A 17873-nucleotide genomic window follows, 5' to 3' on the forward strand; every position below is an offset into this window, starting at 1 on the left:
GAGCAAAGGGCTGCGGGTGTTGATTGGGAAACACTCGGAGCCTGGCTCGAGGCTGAGTCTGCGGAGGATGGGTGGGGGTGGGATGCTCCATCTCCTGCAGGGATGCTCCATCCCGTGGGGATTGGGAGGCTCACTTTCACTCCAGGATGCTCCACACCCCGTTTGGGATGCGGTGTGGGGTGCAGTTTGGGACGCAGTTTAGGGGGCATTTTGGGATGCAGTTAGGGAAGCAGTGAGTGACGAGGTTTGGGATGCGATTTGTTTTGGGATGTGGTGTAGGGTGCAGTTTGGGATGCCACTGGGATGCGGTGTGGGATGCAGCTGGGATGCGGTGCGGGATCCTCACTCGCGGGATGCCCCAGCACGCTCCCCGTCCCCAGCAGGGCCCCCTATCCACACCGGAGGTGACAGCAAGCCACCCACACCCCACCCCTCCACCCCCGCCGCCGCCGCCGCTCCGCACGGCGCTTTCCCCGCCCGCCCCGTCCCGCGGAGCCCCGGGGGCGGGGGCCAGGTACGGCGGGGCGGGCCGGGCCGGCGGGGCGGCGGCGGGGGAGGGCCCGGCGGCGGCGGCGGGCAGCTAAAGGCAGGTGGCCCGGAGAGCGGCCCCGGGCTGGCTCGGGGGTCCCGCGGCGGCCGGGGCCATGCGGCGGGCGGCGGCCTGAGCGGGGCGGCCATGGCCGGGGCGGCGGCGGCGGCGGCGGCGGGCGGGGAGCGGCGGGCGGCGCTGACGGCGGTGCGGACCGAGGGCTCGGGGACCCCTGGTCCCGGCAGCGGGACCCCCCCGCCGCAGCCCCCGCCCCGCCGCCGGGGGCTGCTGGCGGGGCCGCGCCCCGGGGCCGCCCCCCGCCCCGCCGGGGCCCCGCGCTGCTGCCGCCGCCGCCTCCAGAACTGCCTCTACAACGTGCTGGAGCGGCCCCGCGGTTGGGCTTTCATCTACCACGTCTTCATGTGAGTACCGGGCACCGGGGGGGCCGCAGCGGCCCGCCGACCGCGGGGCTGGTCGGTGGGTCCCGGGGCGGCAGGGAGCGGGCGCTGCCGGGGAAGGAGCACCGGGGGTAGCGGGAGTGCCGCGGGGCTCCCAGCGAGCCCCCCCGGGCTCCACCGGGAAGTTTCTCCACTGCGTTTGGCGAGGGGGACGCGGCCGTGCCGCTCCTGTCCCCGGTCCCGTGGGGGAGACGCATCGGTGCCGCTCCTGCCGCCGGTCCCGGTCCCGGTCCCCGGATCCGCCACCGAGGGGGAGCGAGTCCCGCGGCCGGTCCGTGGCAGCGGGTCCGGTGCGAGGAGCTGAGCGCGACCCCGGGGGTGGGACTCAATCTCCGGCGTGGCCCAGAGCCCCTTCCCGGTGGCACCGCAGGGAGCCGCGTCACCGTCCCGCTCTGCCGCTGACCCTGAGCTCGGGAGGACCCTCAAGGGCAGGAGACCCGCCAGGGGTGACAGGTCTGGGTGGGAGCGGGGACCCTCTGCTGTCCTGTACCTGTAGCAGTGCTGGGACAAGGCAGCAGTGCCACCCCAGAGCCGTGTCCGGGTGCGATGGGGACAGCGGGGGTGTTCCTGTCCCTGCTGTACCCCGCGAGCTGCGCCCATTCCTGGGTCGCCGTTGATCCCCAGCACTGGAAATCCCTCTCCTGAGCCGGAGGGATGCTCCCGGGAGCACACCTGCTCCTTGCCCTGCTCGCTGTGTTTTCCCGAGCGCTGTGCTGCTGCTCCAGCTTTCCTCGCTGGATCTGAACATCCCATGGCTCTTGGCATGCGGGCTCAGCTCAGGGCTCAGAACAGCCTCACCCCCTCGGGGTTGCTGCCTCGGCGGTGGCTGTGACACCGAGTTCGGGAGTCCCCAACACACCTGGAGGCTGCAGGGACAGAAGGGGCTCCGTGCTGGGGGGTTGTCCCAAGCCAGGAGCCAGTGGCACTGCTGGGGACACTGCCGGGACATCACCGCTGCAGCCATGGGGCAGGAGGTGTTTTCCCTCTCTGCCTCGCGTGTGCCAGCTGTGGGCACAGACCCTTTCTGAGGGCACGAGGCAAAATTTTGCCTCCTTCCCTCTCCCCTGGAGCGGTGCCGCGGGGCTGCGTCGTTTCTGGGGTGCGGAAGCCGGAGCTCGTTAAGAGGCAGGAAAATGGGTCTTGCCTAAGTTAGCACATCGAGCTGGCAGCAGGAATTTGTCACTGGATGAAAGGGCACCTGAGCTCCCCAGGGAGCCGGGACACGAGCCCGGGGCCCATTTGTAACGACACCTCCACAGCGGGCACCCGCCAGAATTCCTGCGTGGAAAATCCCACCCTGGGAAGAGCTTCTCCTGCAGGGAAAGGCAGCCAAACCCCCTGCCAGGGGAGGCAAGCAGGATTTATGGCACAGATACCCATTGGATATGGAAGAGATGTGCCCCTGCTCATCTCCCAGCTGGGACATCCATCCCTGAGTGCCCTCCACCAGTTCTTCCTCCCAATTTGAGCCCGTTTTACCCCCCAAACAACCACATGGGACAAGCGGCCCCCTTCGCAGAGCCCCCCAAGCGCCCCCAGTCCCTCCCCTGCCACCCCGGCGTGCCTGGCCCGCAGCTCGTGGGTGCTGGGCTTTGTTCCACAAGATGTGCAGCCGCCGGCAGCAGGAGCCAAACCTCTCCAGCCTTTGCTGGGGAGGCTTTTTTGTTCACTTGCCCGCTTAATTTTAGGGCTGAGGCAGCTGCAGGGCAGAGTCCTGCCAGGGACCCCCCGAATCCTGTGGGAAGACGCCGCAGTGGGTGCAAGGTGCGGACATCTGTTCTGCGAAGCCTCTCCCGTAACGTTGCTCATTTCTGGCTTCTTCCAAGTTTTTTTGTTGGGTATTTTTTTTTCTCTCTCTCTCTCTCCCGCAGCAGATGGGAGCTGCGAAGCTGTTGCAGCGGCGCTAAAGTTCTCGGGGATGATTTGTGTGCCGCAATCCCTGAGTTTTAACAAAAGAGGAGGAAGGTGTTACCCCCTCCCCACCCCCCCCACCTCCCCCCCGAGGCACTGGAGAGTGATGGAGCCTCCGGCCAGAGGTCGGGGCAGTGCTGGTGACAAGGACCGGTCCCCCGAGCCCCGGCTGCGCTGCCTCCCCCGAGCAGGCTGGCTCCGAGACAGGGCTGAACGCTGCTAAAATGGAAATACCCGCTGAGAAGTGACGCGCGTCCCTCCCGGAGCCGCCGAGCGGGGCCGAGCCCATCGCGTTTATTGAACGACTTCAGCCTCTTTCTGTCGGCGAATTGATCCCAAATCTTGTCCCAGCGCCTACTCTGGGCTCAGTGGTTTGGTGGCTGCATCGTTTCTGCAGCACCTCAGCCTGCTGGCAGCTCTGCCCAGGGGTTGGGGGAGCTTGGAGACACTTTTGGGGTCTGATGGGTGCCCCCAAACGCTCCCATGCTCCGGGAAGGGGATGGTGTGAACATGGGAGCCCGTGCAGGAGTAAATCCAAGGTTCTGAGGTCTCCCCCGGCCCCTCCAGCCCCACGCTGACCGTGCAGAGAGGCGCTGGCCGGCCTCACCAAGCCTCGCCTCGCCCGCTTGGAATGAGAATTCCCAGCCCTGGAGCTTACGGAGCAAATCCGGGAGGGAGCCCAGAGCATTAAGCGAGAGGCTTTAGAGCCAGGAGGCGAAATAAGAACTTCCTTTTTCCAATCTCCTGCTCGTTAGCCGGCGGGAAGGCTCTTCCCTGCTCCCGGCAAAGCTCCCGTGGGCTTGGCACGGGCACAGCTGCGTGTCCCGTGGGCAGGGGCTGCCCTGCCAAGGGGGTCTCCTGCATCCTGGAGCTGCACCACGCGGCTTTCCGCGTCCAATTCCAGCTATTCCCGCTGCCCATTGGGGTTTATCCCTGCCCACCCGCCAGCCCCCCGCATTCCCAGCGGCTCCCGGGGTCTGGGAGCTGGTGCCGATGGTTATGAAACGGCTGCTGGGTGCACCAGCAGCTCAGCTCAGCACTTTTCCCGGTCCTGGAGGAACAATTCCATCCAGAACAGTTTAACCTGGAGCAAATTAGGGAAGACTGAGCCAGCAGCACCAGGAACAACCGCAATCCCCCGCCTGGAGCAGCGGCCCCCGTGCCAGGCCAGCTCCCTGCCCGCTGCTCTCGGGGTTTATTTCCCACGTGGGAGAGGAGGGGCAGGGAGGGGACGGGAGCTTTGTCCCCGCTGGGTATTTGGTGTCGTTGTGGGGACAGAGGGGTGGCAGCTCCCGGCTGAGTCCCAGGGCAATCCTGGCACTGGGTAGGCGATGCCAGGCACAGGCTCGCCCTACTCAGGACTGGCCTCCGGTGGGAAATCCCGGCTGGATTGGAACGGTGGCAGTGGGATGTGTTCCCCCTCCACCAGGGAGCAGGGTGGTGGCAGCCTGTGCCCTCCCGGAGCATCCCTGTGCCCAGCTCCTGTGCCAGAGGGATGTGGAGGGCAGGATGGGGCTGCCGCTCCCCTCCGGTCCCTCTCCCCTACCTTGTCACATCCCCCCAGCACTGCTTGGAGAGAGGGAAACACCTCCGTGCCGTGCTGGGAGTGCCACCATCAGTGCCAGCCCTTGCCAACACCCCCGGGGCAATTCCTAGGGCTGGAGGCCTGGATGATTTGCAGGAAAATCCCTCCATCCCTGCTCAGCGCTGACTCTCCACCGCCTGCTTGGGAAAACATCTTGGATTTAACTCTTAAACCTCTCTTAAACTCCTGAATTTAACTCTTAAACTCTTCAATTTCACTCTTAACTCTTCCAAATTCGCTTTGAATTTAGCTCGTTTAAGGCTTTTAACTCGCTGCCGCCGGTGTGTCCCCCAGATGGGGTGGTGGCATGGCCACAGCCAGAGGGACTGGAGGCTGTGCCCTTCGAGCAGGGGCTGTGCCCCCAGGGCCACCTTGCCTGGGGCTGAAACGGGAGCTGGTTCAGGGGCAATGCCAGGGGGAGGAGAAGCCGGCACAGCACTTTCCCCGGCCCGATGTGGTGTCACCAGGGCATAAAATTAAGCGACTTCGGCGCAACATGAAACGGTGCATTGATTTTTCCTTCTGTTTTTTTTTCCTTTCCCCCTCTTTCTGCTCCCGCCGGACACCCCCAGGCCGGCGCAGGAGGTGCCAGTTTGGGTGCCCCAGTGGGGTGCATCACTGCCGGGGTGGACGGGGGTGATGCTGGAGAGTTTTTGGTCCTTCGTCCCCGCCCCGGCAGCGATCCCAAACCTGCCCGCGGTGCTGCTGCCCTCCACTCTCTGAGGTTCCCAGCTTTGGGACGACTTCTCGGGCCCACTCACGTCCCCAAATGTCCCCGTGCCCTGCGGACCCCCCAGGTGCTGGAGGAGGGTGACAGCCCCCATCCCTCTCCTGGGGTGCATCGGAAAACGCTCCGGTTCCTTCCCCCCCTCCAGCCCGTTCCTTGCCAGATGATCCAAGAGCAAAACTATCCCGGCTGCTCCGTGTGAGTGTCTTGGCACCGGCCGCCGCAGCCTTGTGACCGTGCTCCCCGTGGGCACGGCGGGGCCGGGGGGCGCTGGGTGCCACGGGGGTGCCGTGCCAGGGGGCCGGGTGATGCCACCGGCAAGATTTGCCTCCCAAAGCACGAAGGTTTTGAGGCTACGGGCTCGATGCCACCCCAGCTCCCTGCCATGGCGTGCAGGAGAGGTTCCGCATCCCAGCTCTGCTTCCAGCCTTCCTCAGGGTGCTGGAAACGTCCCGTCCTGCCTCACCCCAGGCTCTGGAGGGCTCTGGGAGCAGCACCCTCCTTCCTGCAGCGCTGATAACGGGGTCAGGGCCAGGCTCTGAGCGTGTGCCGGGCTGCGCGGCGCCTCTGCCGCGGCTCCGGGGGCTCCGGCTGCGCTCCCTGCCCGTGGGGAAACACTCGGAGCTTTTCTGCTTCTCTTCTGGGCGGCGTGGGACGCTCCGTGCCATGGTTACGGGCGCAAACAGGGCCGCTACAGCCCGGTTATTTATATCCCCCAGCCGCCTGCTCCACCTCTCCTGAAGGGCTGCGGGGCCGAGGGACGGGGATTTATGGGACACGCTGTTTATACAGCTGCAGACGGAGCTGAACTTCGCGGCATGGGGAGCCGGGAGGGTGAAACACCATCCCCATGCCCGCTGGAGCTGCGCTAGGGCAGTTTTGGTCCAAATCCCAAATTTCCAGCGGTGGCACAGCTGGAGGGATACGGCCTGGGCCCTGTGATGCCGCCAGGCTTGTCCAGGGAAGGGATCTGTGCCTTCCCAGAGCCTGTTTGCTCGCTCATCCCGCGGCTGAGCTGTTTATCCTGCGGCGCGTGGTGTTTTCCTTCCGCTGAGTTATCGCCGCCTGTGCCCCGGCCCGGGGCATCCCCGCGGGGCTCGGGCGGAGCGGGGCCCGGGACAGCCCTGCCGGTGCCGGTGTCACCCCCTGCCAATCCCGGGAGGGCTGGGGGACGAATCCGGGGCGGGCTGGGCTGTTCCATCCCCATCCCGCCCCACGAGCTCCCAGGATCACGATCCCTCAGCTCGTCCCAGGCTGTTTTGGGGCGCAGCCCTTCTGCTCAGCGGGGTTTTGGGGGCATCGGGAGCCAACTGGTGCCCGCCTGCCCATGCAGGGAGGCCGACTTGGCCCTGCTTCCCCTGAGCTCAGCAGCTTTCCCGGCTCACCTGTTCCTCAGCCAGCTCGGGCGGCAGCAGATGGCGAAGCCCACCCTAATGAAGATTAATTGAGGAGATTTCGCCTTCCCCGCGCCGGCCCCTGCGGCGTTTTCATTATTGTTTTGGGGAGGTTTCATTAGTGCTGGGGCCGGGCGCTGCTCCCGCCGGGTGACAGCAGCCGGAGGGTCCTGTCCCCGTGGCCAGGCTGGCAGTGCCATGGGCGGGAAGGGAAGGGAAGGGAAGTTCAGGGAAGGGAAGTTCAGGGAAGTTCAGGGAAGTTCAGGGAAGGGAAGGGAAGGGAAGGGAAGGGGGTTGCGGGACCCTGCGGGGAGGGGGGCTGGAGATGGGAATTTCATTCGGGAGAGGTGAAACACCGGTTCAACCTCTGCTCCCTCCATCCCCCGGGATCCTGGAGCAGCGCAGTGAGGAGGCGCTGAGGCTCCCGTCCCCACTCTCTCTGCCCCCTCCCCATTTCCCTGCCAGCATTCCTCGTTATTTCAGCTCCTCTTGGTGGGTGGGAAGAGCAGCGAATTGGGATGGGAGCCTGGCACTGCCGGGTCCCCCGCGGTGTTTGATGGAGGGTCGAGGGGGGGATCCCCCCCTGGGTGCGGGGAGCAGAATTCCTGCCCGGGAGGGATGGGGAGGATGCTGGTTCCTGGCTCCCCGTGCTGCCTTCAGGCATCTGACCCTTCCCTAAGCCGCTTAAGCGCTGCCGGCAGCCAGGACGGGGCGTTTGCCCAGGCTTTACAAGTTAATTCCTAGCAGGTGATGTGTTCCCAGAAAGTTCCTTTCCCAGCCAGCCCCGTGGGGCCTCTCATGCCCGTATCCTTCCCCAAATCCTACGGGATGCCGGCTGGGAGGTTTCCCCACCCCACAAGGGGGGCAGGTTTCCATCAAGGCCGGACCAGCGGGTGACCTGTGGGGCTCCAGAGTCAGGGCCACCCACAGCAGGTCCCCGCCTGTGCCCAGGCACCGGGGACGCCCCTCCCTGCTGGCTGGGATGAGGCGAGAGGCACAAATCTTTGCAGGCTGGGAGATTTCTGCGTTCTCTTCTGCTTTGTGCTCCGCTGCCCGGGTAATTGCCTGCTAAATCGTGCTCGGATAATCTTCATTGCTGATGATGCACAAAGCTCAGGGCTCTGCCCTGGGCCGTGTTTGGCTCCTCAGCCCAGGGCCCGGCGCTCCCTGCCCGTGCCTCGGGGGTGCCGCTCTTCCCAGCGGGGGTTAATTCCAGAACTGCTGCGCCGAAGGAAAAAAAAAACCCAATTAATAATTCAGAGGGAGAAGGAACCGGCTCCAACCTTCTGCTTTGCGGGTGGGGAGTGCCCGGGAGAGCAGCGTCGTCCTCTGCGGCGAGGGCAGGGTGGTGACAAGGCTGTGACACCCCTGGCCCCTTCATGGCTCCAGCTCTCCCTCCTGCATGCTCTGCATCCAGCCCTTTTCCCATTCCCAGGGATTTTTTTGCTGTGGGTCCCACTTCCAGCAGCATTTTGGGGGAAAGGGACCCAGCTGTCCCCTTTAGGCTGTGCCACCCCGCAGCCTCCTCATGGCACGGCCAGGTTTGAGAGCCCCCGGCCCCACACGGGGCTGTGGGGTCAGTGGGGAGGGGCCTTGGATGGTCCCACTGAGGGCACAGAGCATCGTCCCCTGGTGCTGTGTCCCCCGGTGCCTCCTCCCCGACGCTGGGACAGGTTTCATCCCTCCGATGGCCCAGGCAGCTGATTCTGCCCCAAAATTCCACATCGGCAACATGAGGAGATGGGAAAGTGCTCCCGAGTGGGCCCTGAGCCCCCCTCACCCCTCTGGATCACCCCCGATGGCCCCTGGGCATTGTCACCGTGAGAACACAGCGCTGGGGGTGACATCAGTGCCACCAGCTCGAGGACAGGGTGCCAGGGCCACCAGGGCTCAGCCAGGCTGTCCCAGTGCCACTCACTGTGGCCATGGGTGCCCGGAGTGCCCGGTGCCATCACGGAGCCGCGGTGACGGAGCAGTGGCCCTTTGCTCGCCGTCACGTGGGCCGGTGGCACAAGCCCTCCGCTTTCCTTTTTTAGAATCGCTGGATCAGGGGAAAAAAAATGTATTTTTGGAGGTTTCATTTGCTTCAGCTTCGGAGTCGACTTTCTTTTTGTCTTTCTTTCTTTTTTTTTTTTTTTTTTTTTTAATTCCCCTCCCTATTTTAAATGGGCCAAAGCCCCTCGTGCCTGAGCCCAGCCCTCGGGGAGGAGCAGCCTCGGAGCTGTTCCTGGGGACTTCTGACACTTCCCAGGTGGTCCCCGTGTGGCTGGCAGGTCGCCACGGTGGCAGTGATGCTGGGGACAGTCCAGAGAAGCTCTGGTCCCCTTCCTGCAGCAGCAGAACCCTCCACAGTGCGGGACCCCCCGCCTCCCTCCCTGCCTTTAATTAAGAAGCTGCAGGGCTGCGGCAGAGCTGGCATCGAGCCCCACGGCTGCTCCTGGGCTCCCCAGAGGCTCCATGCCACCATCTAGGGGCAAAATGTGTCCCCCGTGGCTCAGATGTGGCCGTGGAAGACTTGGCTGGGGGGTTCAGGCTGCGAGTGGGGGGCAGCACTGTGGGCTGGGGTCCCCTGGCTGTCCCGGTGCCCCCACTGACACTTTCTCCTTGCAGATTCCTCCTCGTCTTCAGCTGCCTGGTGCTGTCGGTCTTCTCCACCATCCAGGAGCACCAGAAATTGGCCAACCAGTGCCTCTTCATTCTGGTGAGTGATGCAGGAGCAGGGCTGGTGCTCGGATTTTCCCTCCCCACTTTATATCCTAAAAGAATCGGGCAAGATCACCAACAAAAAACCCCTGTGACCCCATCCCCAGCCGGGATGTCGCTGACGATCCGATGGCAGCCACCCTGGCACGGGGTGGCCCATCCCACCATTGTCCCTCCGTGCCGCGGGGAGAGGCATCAACCGCTGGAAAAGGCAGGGCACGAGGGGCTAAAAAAGGCAGCTTTCCCCCAAACTGTCAGAAAGAGCTGACACAGGGAGTTCTCCCGAGTGACGGAGACTAAATTGGGAAGGTCCTTGTGACTTTTCCGGCGAGTAAGCAGAACGGGGGCTTGTTTGTGCGAGAGGTAGGAGGACAATGCTGACAGCGGAGGAACAGGACCCAGCTCGGGGCGAGGCAGCAGAGCCGCGATGCTCAGACAGCCTCGACGGCTGCGGCTCCCGGGATGGCTCCGGTGGCACCGCCCCGATCCCCTGGGATGGCTCCGGTGGCCTTGGGGGGGGACACCACGCACCGCGCTCAGCCCGATTCATTTTGCCCCCCTCCAAGCCGAGCCCCCCCACTCTGCCCTGCCCCTCTCACCGCCTTTGCCCCCCTCTACCCCGGCAGGAATTCGTGATGATCGTGGTGTTCGGCATGGAATACATCACCCGCGTGTGGGCCGCCGGCTGCTGCTGCCGCTACCGCGGCTGGCGCGGCCGCTTCCGCTTCGCCAGGAAACCCTTCTGCGTGATCGGTACTGGGTTGGGATTCGGGGACGGCGGAATTTGGGATAACCCACGCACCCCCTGAGCCTCGCCGTCCCCTCAGATTTCATCGTCTTCATCGCCTCGGTGGCCGTCATCGCCGCGGGCACGCAGGGCAACATCTTCGCCACGTCGGCGCTGCGCAGCATGCGCTTCCTGCAGATCCTGCGCATGGTGCGCATGGACCGCCGCGGCGGCACCTGGAAGCTGCTGGGCTCCGTCGTCTACGCCCACAGCAAGGTGAGAAAAATAATCCAGGTACATCCCCCGCCACGTCCCCGAGCCCGTGTGACCCGCCGTGCCCCGCAGGAGCTCATCACCGCCTGGTACATCGGCTTCCTGGTGCTCATCTTCGCCTCCTTCCTCGTGTACCTGGCGGAGAAAGACGCCAACGTCCAGTTCGCCACCTACGCCGATTCGCTGTGGTGGGGCACGGTAAGCTCGGCCCCCCACGGCCCCCCGGCCCCGGGAGGGGAGCAGGAGGGTGGGACGGGGCCGTGGTGGGGGAGCGCCCTCCAGGCCCCCCGCTGCTGTGCCCCCGGGCAGGTGACCCTGACCACCATCGGCTATGGGGACAAGGCGCCGCAGACGTGGCTGGGCCGGATGCTGGCGGCCGGATTCGCCCTGCTCGGCATCTCCTTCTTCGCCCTGCCCGCCGTGAGTAGAGGAGAGGGTTTTCTCGGCAAAAATAGGGGAGAAAAGGGGCAGAGCCGCCTCTGTGTGGGGCCCGGTCTGTGCCACCACCACCCACGGCGCCGTGTCCCCTCCCGTCCCCAGGGGATCCTGGGCTCCGGCTTCGCCCTCAAAGTGCAGGAGCAGCATCGGCAGAAGCACTTTGAGAAGAGGCGGACTCCGGCGGCGAACCTGATCCAGGTAAGGCAGGGCTGGCGTGTCCCGCCCCAGCCCATCCCGCCCCACCCCATCCCGGGAATGCTCTGCTGTCCCCCCTCCCCGTCTGCTCCGCCCGTCACCAAACCACCCAAACATCCAGCCCCACATCCAGCACCCAGATCCTTCCTTTGGCTTGGTCGCTGCCTGTGGGGGGCCCAGGATGGATGGAGGGGTCCGGGGGTGTTTTCCCATCCCAACTGATCCCGATTCCCGGAATTCTCGCTCCCGTGCAGGCTGCCTGGCGCCTGTACTCCACGGATATGAGCCGGGTGTACCTGACGGCCACGTGGTGTTACTACGACAGCCTCCTGCCCGCCTTCAGGTAGGCGGGAGGAGGCGAGGGCTGGGGGGCTCCCGGGGGTCCCTGTGGGGATGAACAGCCTGGGAAACCAGGAGGGACCTTGTGGAACCATCGGGGGCTCGGTGGAGTGGAGCAGCACCGACACCTTCCCAGGATGGGAGCCCAGCACGGCGTCTGCTGAAGGAGCCTCCCTCATCCTCATCATCCTCACAGCGCCCAGCAGCCATCCCATCCCCTCCTACCCCATTCATAGCCTTCCTCCAGCACCACAGGGAACAGGATGGTGCCTCGGGGACCTCATGGCTGTGGGGGTGGAGCCACAGATGGACAGGAGCTGGTTCCAGGCCTGGACCCAGCTGGACACAGGGGGTCCAGTGGGAGCCCCATGTCCCTTCCCTGCAGCGTCTCCCTCCCGTGACCCCTGGGATGCTGCCATTGCGGGTGGATCCAAGGCTCTCCAAAGGTTTTCCAGACCTCTCTTCCAGACCCCGAGGGTTTGCCACATCCCTGTGCCGCATCCCTGCCCTGCCTGCGTGTCCTGCCCTCCTCTGACCGAGTGACAAATTCACCCTTCTGTCCCACACTTAATTTTTCCAAGGGCAGGGCTTTTAACAGCCCCAGCCCTGACTCCCAACTTCCCGAGCATCACCCCGGATCCTGGGAGTCGCTGGGGGCTCTGCTGACCCTCCTGCTGCGCCAGGAGCTGTTTTCCCTGCAGTGGAATTCACACAGAGCCAGATTCGATCCCTGCTGGATCTGAGCTTTTCCCCTCCTGGCTGCTCCAGCAGCGCCCAGGATCTGATGGTGACAGGTCCCCATGTCCCCACCCCGTCCCAGGTTTGTCCTTGCCTGATCCATCCCTCTCAGCACATCCAACCCTTCCCTCTGTGGAATCCTGTCCCAGGACTCCTTCTTAGCCCCATCACCCCTAATTAAGAAACCGTCTTTTGAACAAAAACGCTGATTTTTTTTCTTGTTTTGCTCCGGTTTTGCTTTGGTTCGCGCTCAGGAGGACCCGGCGCTGCTCAGCCTCGCTTCGCTCATTTCGTTTGCTTTGGAAATTTTAATTTCTCCCCGTTTTTATTTCACCCCGACCTCAGAGAGCTGGTCCTTATGTTTGAGCATTTGCACCGGGGTCGCAACGGAGGATTTAGGAATTCAGAGGTGAAAAAATGGCCAGACAGAGCCCCACCGCCCTACCACTCCTTCACCCCTGCCCAGAAAAGCATCAGCCTGGCCACATGTGCAGGGGAAAGGTAGGAGGGGGCAGCCCCCGTGTTCTCCTTCCTCTCTGCTCTGTCTCCTCTGCTCCTCTGTGCCCTCCTGCGATGTCACTGTCACTGCCAGACCGGACCCCAGAGATGCCACCACCCCAAACTGACCCTGCTCGCCACTCGTGCTGAGCATCCCTCCTGCTCCTGGTTCTGCTCCCAGCTCTGTTCCAGCTCCAGAAGGGGCAGATTTGATCCAGAGGGACGCTCTGGGCTGTTGTACCTTCGTGAGGTCACCTCGCTGCCCTTTTTATGTGGCCGTGACCCCGGGATGTGGCACAGGGTAACCAAGCATGGCACGAAATCCCTTGGCAAGGGCAGCGGTGCCATCCCGGTGGGATGGAGCCGTGTGGCTGCGCTCCAGAGCCCGGGAAGGAACATATCCCAGAGCCTGGGGCTGTGAAGGGCTCCAGCTGCCCATGAAGAGGGGCAAGAGAGGGGTTGAGGTTGCCCTGCTGCTGATGGCGGCTGCTCTGCACCGTGCCCCTTGTCCCCTCTGCCTGAAGAGCATCCCGGAGATGCCAGCGTGCCACCACCGCTGGCCACCCCCCAGGACATCGGGCCAGCGCCAGGGTTAGGTGGGGAGAGGCCTCGTGCCTCAGTTTCCCCCGTGATGCCACATCAGCAGGGCTGAGGCTGCAGGTGTGGGGCTGAGCGGGACCTGCTCCCCCAGGTGAGTTCGGGGCTTGGGGGGCTCCTCCCTGGGCTCCGTGCCCAACCAGGAACTGGCAGGGGAAGGACCGAACCCCACTCGGGGGCCTGAGCCTGCCCATCCCCCCCGCGAGCATCACCTCTCACAACATCTCATCTTCTCTCTCTCTCCTCCCCTCTCCCGCTCACCCTCCTCCTCCTCCTCCTCTCCATCCCTCCACCCTCCCCCCACACCCGCCATGCCCCCACTCCCCCCAAGCTGGAATGAGGAGGACGCGCAGCCCCACAAGTGTTTACGCCTCAGGTAACGCTCGCCCCCGAGCCCCGACGGGGTTTGCGGGGCCACCACGGTCCCTCTGCTCGGCGACCGTCCCCAAATCCTTCTGGCAGAGCCGAGGAACCGCACAGGTGTTTATGCAGGACCTACACAAGCACCCTGCCCTCCCAGCAGCGGCGGGGCTGTCGCACTCACCGGTGGCGCTCCGGGGGACGGGAACGCGGTGGCCCGGGACGCTCCGCTCCCCGCCGGCCGTGGCTGACTCTCTTTTCTCCTGTGTCTCTACCCTGCCCCTCCAGCCCCATCTTTAGTGGTAAGAGGAGGCTCTTGCAGACGTGGGGCACGTGGAGACGGAGGTACCGTGTCCTGCCTGTCCCGCCGGAGAGCGGGGCAGGGAACCCCGGGATGCATGGATGCGCTCCCTGCCTGGGTGCCTGCGGCATGGAGAGGGCTGGGGACTGAGGCTCGGGGGGTGGAGGCTGAACTGGGTGTCCGTCCGCAGGGCAGGGGGGCTGTGCACGGCCTGGGCTGAGCTGACTGTCCCCTCTGTCCCCAATGTCCCTTACTGCCTCAGTTTTCCCGTCGTGCAGCGTGGATGAGCACGGGCTGCTGGTGACACTTGGATAAATCCCGTAAATCCCATCCCACCTGTGTGCTGCAGCCTGATTCCCGGGACACCGCCCTTCCCACCCTCTGGCACAGCCGCTGGATGTGTGGGATGGGTGGCAGCCCCCCTGCCTGCACGGGGAAGGGCTGGGAGCCCCCTGCCCCGCCTGTACCCTGCCTGTACCCTGCCTGTGGAAATCCAAGAGTGTCCCCAAACACCGGGGTTCCATGAAGCCTGTCCTGCAGCGGCTGTGGGATTCACTCTGTGTCCTCCCCGGCTTTGGGGTCTTGAGCTGTGTGTCCCCTTGAGCTGTGTTTGGGGTCTGTCATCACGCAAAACACGGGGGGTTTGTGTAGGTCCTGCATAAACAATGCCTGGTGTTTCCTCCCAGCCCAGCAGAGCCGCTGGGTTTGGGAGCAGAACTCGCGTTAGGGCAGGAGCAGAGCCTGGATTGGGAGGTGCAGCCTGGAGGAGGAGGAGGAGGAGGATGAAGCGGCTTGGCCGGGTTTGGACACCCCGTGCCAGCAGAGATGGAGCAGGAGCAGAGCTCTGCTCCGCTCAGAGGTGGCTCTGCCGCATGTCCCCTGCTGCCACAACTGTCTGTCCCCTCTCTCCTGGTCTGTCACCTCCTCTCTCTGCTCTTGGGACCAAAACAAGGGGTTTAAAGAAGCAACCCCAGAGCTGCCCCTGCACGAACCGCCTGCTCCTGGCCTGGTTCATGCCCATCACCTGCCGGGGGCTCTCTGTGAGCTCAGCACGGCCACCCCCACTTCACCCCAGGGACCACCCGGTCCCCACGCCCCTAACGCCGCCCTCCCGCTGCCCCCCCACGCAGCAACAAGATGGGCATCAAGGAGCGGATCCGGCTGAGCAGCTCCCAGCGCCAGGGCAGCCGCGGCCGGCAGCAGCAGCTGGGGCCGCCCCTGCACCGCTCCCCCAGCACCGAGGACGTCGCCGAGGCCTCCAGCCCCACCAAGGTGCAGAAGAGCTGGAGCTTCAACGACCGCACCCGATTCCGAGCGTCCCTGAGGCTCAAGCCGCGGACCCCGACTGAGGGTGAGCCCCTGGGTGGGGGGTCTGGGGGACGCTGGGGGGCTGCAGGGTCGGGGGCAGCCCTCGGGGTCTGCCATCTGCCCGCTCTTGGCACCCACAGCCGACTGCCCGCCCGAGGACAGTGGCGAGGACAGGAGCTCGCCCAGCGACCTGACCTTCGAGGACATCATGCCGGCAGTGAAGACCTTGATCCGGGCCGTCAGGTGAGACTGTCCCCTCCCGTGTCCCCCAGCGTGCGCAGAGCCCGCTCCGGGCACCCCGTTCCTGCCTCCAGCCCGCCTGTCCCTGCAGGATCCTGAAGTTCCTGGTGGCCAAGAGGAAGTTCAAGGAGACCTTGCGTCCCTACGACGTCAAGGATGTCATCGAGCAGTACTCGGCCGGACACCTGGACATGCTGGGCAGGATCAAGAGCCTGCAGACGCGGTGAGGTGCCCTGCAGGTGACCCTGGGGGTTCTCCCACCACGAGATGAGGTGGTTGGTGGCCCATCGCGATGGTCGGGATGCATTCCCAGAGCTCCATCCCCATCCCTGGTGGTCTCCCCAGCCCTTGGGAGTGATGGATGGGCTCTGCCCCTTCCTTCCCTCCCTGCCAGCGTGGACCAGATCGTGGGCAGGGATCGGGCGCTCCCTGCAGACAAAAAGGTGCGGGAGAAGGGGGAGAAGCCGGCGCTGGAGGCGGAGCTGGTGGACGAGCTCAGCATGATGGGGCGCGTGGTCAAAGTGGAGCGGCAGGTCAGGAGGGGACACCCCTGAGTGTCACCGTCCCTTTGGAGGCGGAGCCGAGCCCCCCGGGACCCCTCCCGCGGGGGTGGGCCCGGCTCAGCCGCACCCCGCGCCCCTTGCAGGTGCAATCCATCGAGCACAAGCTGGACCTGCTGCTCGGCCTCTACTCGCAGTGCCTCCGCAAGGGCTCCACGAACTCCTTCAGCCTGGCCGCGGTGCGGGTGCCGCCCGGCGAGCCCGACATCACCTCGGACTACCACAGCCCCGTGGACCACGAGGACATCTCGGTGTCTGCCCAGACCCTCAACATCTCCAGGTCGGCCAGCACCAACATGGACTGAGCAGGAGGCAGCGGGATGGACCCTGCCCGCCTGGGATGGGGCGCTGGGAGCGGCGTGGCGTTGTCCCCTCGCTGTCCCCTCGCTGTCCCCTTGCCGTCCCTCGCCGTGTTACTTGAAGCAAGTCTTCCTTTGCGGGGACATGGCACTGTGGCATGGCCACCCCACCCTCCTGGGATGCCCCTGGGATGTTCTGGGATGCTCCTGGGATGTTCCTGGGATGTTCTGGGGATGTTCCTGGTCTCCTATGGAATGAGATCCCCCAGCTCTGGGGTCCTGGGTGCTCCCCAGCTGTGGTGGGGATGCTCCGGGCTGGCCCCATCCCCTGGGGTTTGGTTTGAACCCCACCCCAGCCCTCAGGACAGCTCCTGCCTGGTCCCCCAGAGCTGAGCCGGGGCCACCACCAGCTATGCAAGGTCCCACCTCCCTCTTGCTGCCAGTGCAGGGGTGTAGGGGCACGACCCAGGTGGTTTTACCCGCGTCATTCGGGGTTCCCAGTGTGGGGAGCAGGGGACTGTCCTCCCTCACCAGGCTGCAGCCCTCCCGAAGCACAGCAGAGCCTTCTGCCTGCCCGTGCATGCTCCCAGGGCAATATATATATAGAATATATATATTTATGCAATAATGTCTTAATATGCAACACCCCTGGGAAGAGCAACCCGAGGGGACAGAGGCAATAAGCAACCCCCTGCCAGCTCCCAGGGCTGGACTGTGCTGCCCAGGAGGGCCTTGGAGGTCCTGAAGGCTCAGGGCCAGCCGGAAAAGCTCCACCCGATGGTGGTCCTGGAGTCAGGAAGCTGAGCAGGGGCTGTGGGGAAGGCAGGGATGCAGGCACAGGCGCTGTCCCCAAGGAGCGTCCCTCCCCCTGTGTCCCAGCCCCTGCTCCTGCTTAGAGGATTCCTTGGCTGCTGGGTCCTGCGGTGCTCAGTTTGTCCCTGCCCGTTTCCCTGTCCCCTCTGTGGTCCGGGCAGCACGGGCCGGGCCTGGTGGGGACAGGGCGGTGTCCTTGCATGTCACCTATAGCAGAGCCACGACAGCTTCCACGCTACCCCAGTCCCCTTCCCTGCCCCGCTCCCTGTCCCGGCGCTGGTTTCCAGTCCAGCAGCACTGGGCTGAGCCAGGCTGGGCTTGTGCCAAAGTGCCAGGCTGGGGCTGCAGCCGAGGGTCCCGGGGGGGGCTCGGTGGTGACTCCACAGTGCCGGGATCTGTCCTGGGCTGCTCCCACCGCTCCCCTCGCTGCCAGCGCCGCCCCTCTCTGGGCTTCGGATCGTGGGATTCGCATCCCCTTTTTCCGAGCCCCCCCTGTGCCTCTGCTCCCGGCAGCGGGGACCCCCGACCCTGCTCGTTTCCTCACCCCGTTAGTGCATGTGGCCAGCGCGGGCCGTGCCAGAGCTGCTTGAACCCCACCCCCCACCAGAACCAGAGCTCCTGCAGCCCCCCGGCCCCCTCCCCTCGCCCCGGGGCTGCCCGGGCGGTGGGACACGAGGGGACAGCGCTGGGTGGGTGCCCGTGGGGCGAGGTGCATGTGACAGCTTTGCCCGCAGCCGCACGCAGGAATTAACCCTTAGGACCCCTCCCCTCCCTCCCGGGGCTGGCTGGTCCCCGCAGCCCCACCCCCCCCGAGCCAGCGGTAGTTACCTCACTTGATTAACTTATTAACTTATTTGTTTCATTAAAATTTGGAGTAGAG

At 64.9% G+C, this 17873-nt stretch overlaps 1 protein-coding gene across 2 annotated transcripts; it reads left to right on the plus strand.

Moving 5' to 3' along the window:
- The first annotated feature begins 676 nt into the window (after positions 1-676).
- KCNQ4 (potassium voltage-gated channel subfamily Q member 4) lies at positions 677-17873 on the plus strand. Of its 2 annotated transcripts, XM_032132423.1 has the most exons (15): positions 677-951; positions 9215-9305; positions 9934-10060; positions 10135-10310; positions 10380-10505; positions 10590-10727; positions 10848-10943; positions 11195-11283; positions 12363-12518; positions 13444-13488; positions 14904-15124; positions 15222-15324; positions 15413-15544; positions 15716-15854; positions 15968-17873. In XM_032132423.1, exons 1-15 carry the CDS (start codon positions 677-679, stop codon positions 16184-16186), a joined length of 2133 nt encoding a protein of 710 aa, XP_031988314.1. In that variant the 3' UTR covers positions 16187-17873. The 2 variants fall into 2 exon arrangements, with proteins under 2 accessions (XP_031988314.1, XP_031988315.1); XM_032132424.1 differs by lacking the exon at positions 13444-13488.

This window comes from Corvus moneduloides, chromosome 23, assembly GCF_009650955.1.
Source record: "Corvus moneduloides isolate bCorMon1 chromosome 23, bCorMon1.pri, whole genome shotgun sequence".
NCBI lineage: Eukaryota > Metazoa > Chordata > Aves > Passeriformes > Corvidae > Corvus > Corvus moneduloides.

What these genes read in the sequence shown, in the direction of transcription:
- KCNQ4 (XM_032132423.1), top strand. Translation starts at nt 677, where the DNA reads ATGGCCGGGGCGGCGGCGGCGGCGGCGGCGGGCGGGGAGCGGCGGGCG. An exon ending in ACCAGTGCCTCTTCATTCTG is followed by an intron (nt 9,306 to 9,933) that starts GTGAGTGATGCA and finishes CTACCCCGGCAG; the next exon opens with GAATTCGTGATGATCGTGGT. An exon ending in GCCGCGGACCCCGACTGAGG is followed by an intron (nt 15,125 to 15,221) that starts GTGAGCCCCTGG and finishes TGGCACCCACAG; the next exon opens with CCGACTGCCCGCCCGAGGAC.